Consider the following 9,873-nt stretch of genomic DNA (forward strand, 5'->3'; position numbering starts at 1 on the left):
AGCTGAAAACTATAAAAACACTGCAGTTTCTGAAATTAGATTTAACTCATATTTAATGGTGTCATGATCACCAGCGATTAAGCATTTGCAGATCGCTGGAAAACTACAAATATGCCACTTTAATGAACTACAGATCCCATCATGCACTTCACTTAGACACATGGCCCAGATTCCCCCTGATTGCAAACACATACAGCTGAAGCTGTTCAGGACTTACAGTAACCAAGACTGGCTGCATCCAAAATCGTCTGCTACTCAGTAGATGAGTTAAATTTACTGCATTTAAATGTAAATATACTACTCGATCGTTAGAAAAGTACATTCTATACAGTATGAATGTCAGTGGTATGAATGTAACTCGGACATACTACATCTGCTAATTTGTCATCGTCACATAACCTACCCGCATGACTTTCTCATGACTTCATGACTTCTCTCACGGTGCTTCATGGGATAGCGTAGCATCCATCCGATGCGCACTACAGAATCTCGCTGAAAGTAGTAGGTTATCCGGGTACTTCTCGCATACTGTTTTTCAAATTCTATGAATTAGGACATACTACTCGTCTCGCATACTGTTTTTAGTGTACTATATAGTATGGAAGTATGCGATTTAGGACGCAGCTAATGTGCAGGGATGGCTGACATGGAACTGATACAGTGTTGAGATCCCGAAGCACAACGTTTAGAAACACTGCACCGAATCCAAAACACTCAGGGGTGCGTTTACGAAAACCATCGTTAGCTAACTAAGGTCAAAAGTTCCATCGTGCCGTTTCCCTAATTCATCGTTCCAACGAACATTCACAAACTGCATCGCAAACTTGTAACTACACCTGTAGAGCTGTAGTTAGAAGCATAGTTCCTGGCTGTGTTCTATTCCTAGTTATCCCCCTATGCCCTATTCCTTTCGAACGTACCAATATATAAACTTGGAACGCATTAAAAAAAGCATTAAATTCATCTCTTGGTGTAATTTGCTTTCAAATATTTTTTACAGTTCAGTTTTAGCAATCTTCATATTGACAATTGCGTTCCCTTTGTAGTGCACTTTGAAAACAATAAATGCCATTTTGAACACAGTCGTGGCTCATAATGAAAGCTATAGGTGACCTATTGTTTAAAAGCGGAATATATGTTACGTCTCCAAAGATTGTGAAAACAAAAATATATAAACGTTAATGGTTTTAATTTATAGAAGGTTATTCATTAAGAAATGTAGCCAAAAACGTGTCAGATTGTAAAAGTAGACTTTTACAATAAATAAAACAAATAAAAATAAATAAACAATATTAATAGTAAAAATTAAATATTGTATTAATAGTAATATTAATAATAATAATATTAATAATAATAATAATAATTACTATTATTATTATTATTATTATTAAGTAGGATTTTTTACATTTCTTAATCAATAGCCTACTGTAAATTACAACCATTAATGATTTATATGATTTTTTATGACATTAAAATACGTGCTAGCTAGTTTATGCTTTAGAATAGAATATGGAATATTCTCAATAATATTTGTAAATGAAACATAGGCCCTATATGTGCCTTTTTCATTTATTTCATTTGATATGTAAAACTAGTGCATGTTTTTAACAAAACTAATATTATTTTTTTAATGCGTGTGCGTGTAAAACAAAATAATTTGCACAAAAAAATTATGGGTTTTTTCCTCTAAAGAAGTTGTTACCACCCCGAGCATCATTATGGACATTTTATGTTATAACTAACGCGGTTCAAACAATGGATCTGCAACAAAGCAACTATGGTTTTGGCAAACACTCATCACTACATCGTTCTTTTCCCAAACTATGCATCGTACTATGATATTTCAGCTATGAGTTATGTCGTTTTTTGGGAAACGCATTCCAGGTGAAGTGATTAAAGTGTTTCAAAACACCAGGTCATCTGACGATTCAAAGCATCAGTCATTTCAGAAGCATTTCGAGACAGTTTAACTGACAGAGTCAGAAAAAAAAAATCTAATTCATGTAGCCTAGTGGACTGTGCTGCAAATGTCCCAAGTTCAAATCCTGACTTGTACAAATACTCTGAAATTATGACTTGATGTATTTTAATAATGTTACATTTGTATGACCAAAACAACATATTTATTCACAAAGTGTTCATTCGGATGTCAGACCAATGTTAAAACAAAACATGTTACAAGAACAGAGCATTTAAAAAACAACATCTATAGCTGCATCAGTCTGGATTCGAACCCATTATCCTGCATGCTAGTCAGGAATTTTCACTGCTTCACTAAATCACGTGAAACCTCAGCTCTACAACGTGGAGTTTAATACCCAAGTTTGCTTAACTGTTTCTTTGCTTAAGCTGTTCCAGAGCAATACATAAAAATGACCGCTAGGTGTCGCTGTAGAGATGTTTCGAAGCTTCATCACATTTGCTTCGACTGTTTCAGTGTTTCACAAAGCTTCGCTTTGTCCTTCACTACTACTGTATGTGTTTGCAATCTGGGAATCTGGGCCAGGTGTGTGAGTGAAGTGCACGATGGGAGCTGTATTTCATTAAAGTGGTAGTTCTCCAGCGATCTGCAAATGCTAGATTGATGGTGATCATGACAAATGGCATGCCTTGTGTGGTACTTTAAACATATATTGATTGAAAAAAGTAAAGAAAAGATAAAAGTTTCAATACCTCTGAATGGTTCCCTACCTCCTCTATGGTATATGAGTAAATGACAGGGAGGCGCTTCTTTGGTGCATTTGTTGTGGCACTTCAATCTGACAAAAAAAGCAAGCATGACAGAAATGTTTATTCGTTTTCTCTCATGAAAGTGAAATCAATGAATATTCAAAAACAAGCAGCTTAAATATGCAGCCATTATTTTGAGGGTGTCAAAAGCCAGCAAGTATCTTAGTAACAAGATGCCACAGTCAAGGGTGGTAGAGTGGAAACTATTAGGCAGGTAATTTATTCAAATAATCTTTTAATGATAATGATAATTATGCTCAATTTGAATGTTCAGACGCTACTGCGGGCACAAAGTGTCTAGTGCTGAATCCTAAAGAGGCTGTGATACAAACAAAATCCTCAATAAGCGTATTTTACAAAGCTGAAATGATGGACATTTTCATTTTCGGTGTGATCATAAAAAAGACATGATAATAGGTATAGGGAGTGTGTATATATATATATATATATATATGGCATTTATGGTCTAAATGCTGTGTAAAGATTCAGTGTGTGCACTAAAAAAATGTTTTTCTTAATTAGATTTTTTGTCTTGTTTGTCTTGTTTTTAGTGCAAATATCAAGAAATTCGTAAATCAAGAAGCATTTTATAGACAAGCAAATAATATTGTCTTGTTTTAAGAAATAATATGCCAAATTAAGAGAGTTTTTTCTTCTTTTTTTGTCTTTGTGTGTAATTTACAAAAATCGTTAACAGTGTATATTTAACGCCTGGGTTCACTTAAGGAAGGCACTGGGTCTCAGAATTATCAAAACACGTTTATTTATTATATAACACTTACGGAGATGAACACAGGAAGAACATGAAATGAAGACAGACATCGACGTAGTGTATACCGGACAACGGATGAACTGAATACAAAGACTTAAATACACAGGAGGATGATGACAATGATTGAACACAGGGGTGAGACACAGGTGATAGTGATGAACATAATGATGGCGGGATCTAGAACAAAGGAGCACATAGTGAAGGTCACATGAGGAAAACAAACACACGAGGAAGACCGGTTGTGACAGTATAATTGTGCATAATGACAAAAAAGTCAGAATTAAGGATTACTTGACCAGTAGGTCATTGTCTTCAGAAGCACGTTTTGTTGTGCTGGTCTAAAGTTTCTTCACATTCCAATAGTAATGATTAAAGTAAATGATTTAAATGTAATTATATGTATTTTTATATTCTGGGTAAGGCATAAAACAAAAAAATAATAATTCCCATAATTCTGATAAGTAGCCCAAACTGTCTGTCAACAAATGTAGATTTGGGCTTCTGTGCATATCTATTCACACATATCAACCATTAGCGCGTGCACGCCTGCATGTACGTCGCGCGTTCACGTGCGGACAGGGACAGCCACAGTCACGGTCAAATCAAATGCTGAATCAAAACTTTGTAAAATCCTGAATCAATATTGGAATTAGTTTTGCACGCTGAAGGAAAGATGACACCATGGCTGAACTATTTCTGTTAGACAGGTAATGTTCTGTGTTCAAATCTTTCAGTCACGCAGAGCTGATGTAAATTGGGTTGTTATGAATGCCACTGAAATCTACCGGCAAAAGATTGATGTGGCTATTTTCAGTTTCATAAGGTCCTTTTACAGTATCAATAATGTAGATTTTTATTTAGTTTAACAACAAAACATCAGTAAATAGCGCTATTCTGCCTAGCCTGCTTTACTGAGCTGAAGTTGCTTTTATATTCACATTGGTTCATTTCTGAACAATGACAGCCTGTGACGCGCTCCCTAGATTGTTCACCGCTACTCTGAACATTCGCTCTGAAATAGTATCTAAGTATGGCTTAGTAATAAGTGCAATTCCTGCACGCCGCCGGCCAACCACTAACTACATTTCTAACTGGCGAATGACAGGAACTAATGGGTTGTCTGCTGTTATGTCGCAGCACGTGTGTTCGCGATTTCAGGAGGTGTGGCTTTGAAACACAGTCCCTCCCCTGCCGTCCAAAGATAATATGCTAACCGGTTAGCATTTTGGCAGATCATCTACTGCACCTTTAATTACAGTATGTCAACATGTTGAGTTTTTGACTTTCTGACTGGTACACTCCAAAAAATATTTTGCCGCTTGTTCAAACTACTTATTTAAAATGAGCTGATTCAACACAATTCTTGAGTTTTTGGGGGACCACTTAATTTTTTAGCTGCAATCCACTTAAATTTGTAAGTAAGCATAATCAATTCGTGTTGGAACAACATGATTTGTGTGGAACGCAGCATTTTTATACAGTGCATTTAATGTCAAAATTATAAATTTTATGGTAATATGACAATGCAATATTTCCAGATAAAGACATAACATCAAAATTATGACAAAAGTCCTAATTATGACAACAACAAAAAATAGTAGGTGACCTGCCAAAATGCTATGTGTTAGCATAATATCTTTGAAACACAGTCCCTCCCCTGCCGGCCAAAGCCCCACCCCCCCGATATCATGAACACGCACCAAATGACAGTAGACAACCCATCATGTCATTCACTAGTTAGAAAACTTTATAGTACCTTACAATACTACAGTTCCGAATGAAAAACTGTAATATATCCAGCACGTTTTCAGTTACATGCAACATACTTGCATGCTATTTCAGACCGAATATTCAGAATAAAACAATATGGGGAGCGCGTCACAGGCTGTCATTCTTCAAAAATGAACCAACGTGAATATAAAAGCAACTTCAGCTCAGTAAAGCAGGCTAAGCAGAATAGCGCTATTTACTGATGTTTTGTTGTTAAACTAAATAAAAATCTACATTATCGATGCTCTAAATAGCCCTTATGTAACTGAAAATAGTCACATCAATCTTTCACAGGAATACTTCAGTGGCTGAACAACACTTCAGTGCATATAACCCATTCATGAATCAACACAATCTACATCAGCTCCACGAGACTAAAATAGTTTTAAAACACAACATAACCAGTCTAAAAGAAACACTTCAGCCATGGTGTCATCCTTCCTCCAGCGTGTAAAAGTAACTCCAATATTGATTGAGGATTTTAACAAGTTTTGATTCAGCATTTGTTTTTACCGCTCTATCTTTCGTATCCACGTGCGTGCTCAAACGGCGAATCTACATGAACTGGGTGCGCAGATGTACAAATCTACATTTGTTTGGGCTACTTATCTGAATTCTAGGAATTGTCTGCCTGACAAATTTTAATTGGATGATAATTTTTTAGTTTTATGCTTACCCAGAATAGAAAAATACCTATATTGTAAATGCATTAGATTATTAACTTTAATCATGACTATTGGAAAGTGGAGAGACTTTCAACCAGCACAACAAAAAATGTTCCTGTAGACAATCATCTTTCCTGCATCTTTAAGAAAAACAATTGTAACTTTGATATTTCTTGTCATGTCATAAATAGCACATAACAAAAACGGAATAAAAAAACTCAAAAATATTAAATATATAATGAATTGAAAGTGTTATTATGTGGGAAAAAAATATGTTTTTAATAATTTTTAATGGTATAACCATTAATCCCCCTTTATTTTAGTTTAGTTTAATTTAAACTTGTCATAATTTAGACTTTTTTATTTGATTGTTGTCATTAGTTGCCAATGCATTTCAGCACTTACTTGCAGTTTTTGCATTTTAATCCAAACAGCATTCCTTTCCCGCACACAATACACGTCTGCGACATCCAATACTTTGTAGAAAACCTGCAAAATCACAGATAAGAGTCTTCATTCACTACTGAGTCCTTTTGACACACTTCCCCCAGAAAAAAAAAAAGAAAAAATCAAATTTCATCAATTTTTAAAATGCATGAGGCCATATGGGTTTGTTTTGCTTCGCTGTCAAACTATTAGCAGATGGTTGTGACCTTTTGACGAGCACTCCTAAACTCTTCAGTTGAAAGAGCGAATGTGTCACATTTGCCAAATAACCTTTTCAGCGGCGGACAGATATGTGCGAGCGTATGCCCAAAGTAATTCTCAATTCACAGTCATTTAATGGTAATCGAGTATCTCTCAGAATCTCCTTTGCGTTCAACACTTGACAAATACACGAGAGGACAAAGGCCGCACGGATGCATTGCCGATTGTTCATCAGAACGCCACGCAAGGTGCTCTCTTTTTTTCCACCTCCATCTCTTTCTGTTTACCTTTTTTCACCCGTTCTCCACAATGAAAGGGCCATTCAGATCCGCGCCAATAGAGTTCCTGTGAAGGGTCGCTGTGCATTTGCCAATCTATTTCTCTGATCCGAACAGAAGCTGACGGCTAATAGAATATGACTAATGGGCTCTGACAGTGTCAAAGTGTCTTCATTAGATTGAAGCCGTGCCGTCTCATAAAAGTAGAGGCAGGTTTTGGTTACGCAGCTCACATCAGCCGTGGCCATCTCGGTTTTAGAGAGCGCTTCCATTTATTTTCATGCCTGCATTTTGAGACTGTGGCAGATGTCCATCTGTTATGACAAGCAGACATTGATGTACACAGTTTAAGTACCGGCAAGAGCAATAAATATAAAGATTGAGAACTCATATGTTGAGGAAGAGGCGGCACGGAGGCTCAGTGGTTAGCACTGTCGCCTCATAGCAAGAAGGTTTGAGTAACGACTGGGTCAAATGGCATTTCTGTTTGGAGTTTGCATGTTCTCCCCTTGTTGGCGTGGGTTTCCTCTGGGTGCTCCGCTTTCCCCCCACAGTCCAAAGACATACAGTATAGATGAATTGGGTAAACTAAATTGGCCGTAGTGTATGTGTGCGTGTGTAAATGTGAGAGTTTATGGGTGTTTATCAGTACTGGGTTGCAGTTGTAAGGGCATCTGCTTCGTAAAACATATGCCGGAATAGTTGGCAGTTCATTCCGCTGTGGCGACCCCTGATAAATCAGAGACTAAGCCGAAGGAAAATGAATGAATGAATGTTAAGGAAGTGGTGGAGGCTTTTATTTCAGTGTGTTGATGTACTTCAAACAGAAACGGAATATTGAGTTGATATCTTTTTGCACATCATTCCGTGGTGGTAAAATAATGGTAAGAGGGGCGTGGTTAAAATACTGTCAATCAAACTGATGTCATCAGAGAAGGACCGCCATTCCAAACATGAAAGCAAATCGTCAGTCTTTGATTGAAGATTATTAAAACAAACTTGCATTTCAGTTGATTAAATTGCACGGATTGATTGTTCCCCTAATGAATAACTAAAGAAAGGTGAATAAAAAATGTGAACTAGCAAAATAAACATTGTAAATTTTGATTTCACATGCACTTTAATGAATGGGATAAATCGCAACACTTATTGTGGTGGAATAAGCCCTGCTTTCTTAAAAAAGACAAGTCAATCACCAGTTGGAAAAGGAATGGGTCGTATACAGCCTATTTGAATTAAATATAATAATATTGTATAATAAGACCAGGATGCACTCTACGGAGGAGATCGGAGGAGCTCGGCTCCCCTAAATGAGGCAGGGGCTCCTCTGAAAACACGAATTGTAAAATAAATTTTGGGGAGGAGGGGGGAGGGTGACTCAGGGCCAAGGGCCAAGGTACAGTTCGAACATTGAATAGGACCAACCAAATTGTTGCTATTTTCTAATCAATGAACTTTGCTGCTGTACCATGGCTACAGCAGGCACAATCATATTACGCAGCACTGTTAATTATTTCTAAGAATGTTTTACTTTTTTTTTGTGAGATGCTAATGGCCTAATCCAGACGAAGAGATAAGCTTAATAAACTCTAGGGGAGATGTAAAATAAGCCTATTTCCAAATGTTTCTAATTTTAAAGTGTTCCTTTAAAAAAATACCATAAAAAAATGATGGAGCACCAATCAAGGTCCCCAAAATTTTAATTTAAAAGCATAAACAGCCAGAAAAACATTTGTGCCATTGCAAGCTACTGATAATTTCTGTTAAAATATACAGTTATGCACCTGATAGTTAAAATATAGCTTAACGGTTTTGATAGTACTTGTTTTTAGATGCTAATACAGCTGCCCAGCGGTCTCATTTATAAATGTGGCCAACCAAAACAGGAGAGTTATTGTGATTTATAAAACATAAACTGAAATTGACTGGAGAATGTGTGCAGCTATAAGCAGCGGTGTTTCTAGCTTGAATGGCACCCAGGGCTAACGACCCCATATACCTGCCACCCCCCCCCCCCCCCCCCCCCCAAAAAAATATTTAAAAATTTAAATATGACGATTATATAGAATACAAAAAATATGTTTTATAGAATTATCTGTTGTCTTATGGCTGGTTTCTACTTCTTCATCGAATGATCGACATGACCCATGGCGCCTGCCTTGCACACAGCCGTGCATTTATACTTCTGTTTGTGTTGCTCTGCAATAATACTTCCAAAACACTAGCTGGCAGTGATGTTTTTATGTTTCTCTGTGTTGTTTCTTCGTGGGTGTTTTGTTTTTTCTGAACGCTACCTTACTGTACAAGTAGCTAAAACTCACTCATTCAGTGATGGGAACAGGCGGACGTCTAACAACTTTAATCATAAGGTAAACACAAAACACTTGTAAACACTCGCTCCATCGGGCTCGCTGCTCTCAGCACCACCAACACTCGTCACAGCTACCAACCCAACCAATCACAGAGCTTGTAGTTACATTTTTTAAAGGTTGATTTATACTTCTGTGTCAAGTGCACACGTATGGTCTGGTGCAGCCTTCGTGCAGTCGTCATGGCTGACGCCGACGCTCCTCACATGTAAAAAATTTAACTACACATCGCAACGATGCATAGCGCAAACTCTGTGATTGGTCGGCTTGTACCGGTGACGAGTGTGGGTGGTGCTGAGAGCAGCAAGCCAGATGGAGTGAGTGTTTACAAGTGTCTGAAAGAGCTCCAGATGGAAACTTTTGTTTTGTGTTTACCTTATGATTAAAGTTGTTGCACGTCTGCCAGTTCCCGACTCTGAATGTGTGAGTTTAAGCTACTTGTAGTGTTAAGGAAAAAACAAAATACCCGCGAAAAAAACTGGACAGTAACGAAGAAACTGCCAGTAGCGTTTCGTAACACAACACAAACACAAACAGCAAACAGAAGTATAAATGCACAACAACGTGCAAGGCAGGCACTAAGGCTCACGTCGAACACTCGATCGCAGAAGTACAAATCAGAAAGAGATGAGCCACGGCAA

General features: G+C 37.3%; 1 protein-coding gene across 3 annotated transcripts in view; it reads right to left on the minus strand.

The window, feature by feature from the left end:
- The window catches only part of ksr2 (kinase suppressor of ras 2), a 248,940-nt gene that overhangs the window by 74,415 nt on the left and 164,652 nt on the right, over positions 1–9,873 (minus strand). For all 3 annotated transcript variants that reach the window (XM_056457390.1, XM_056457388.1, XM_056457387.1), the window contains exons 8-9: positions 6,343–6,426; positions 2,674–2,759 (exon numbers count right to left, since the gene is read on the minus strand). In XM_056457390.1, coding sequence (XP_056313365.1) covers positions 2,674–2,759; positions 6,343–6,426 — 170 coding nt within the window. The remainder of the gene's footprint in view (positions 1–2,673; positions 2,760–6,342; positions 6,427–9,873) is intronic.

Source organism: Danio aesculapii, chromosome 5, assembly GCF_903798145.1.
Source record: "Danio aesculapii chromosome 5, fDanAes4.1, whole genome shotgun sequence".
NCBI lineage: Eukaryota > Metazoa > Chordata > Actinopteri > Cypriniformes > Danionidae > Danio > Danio aesculapii.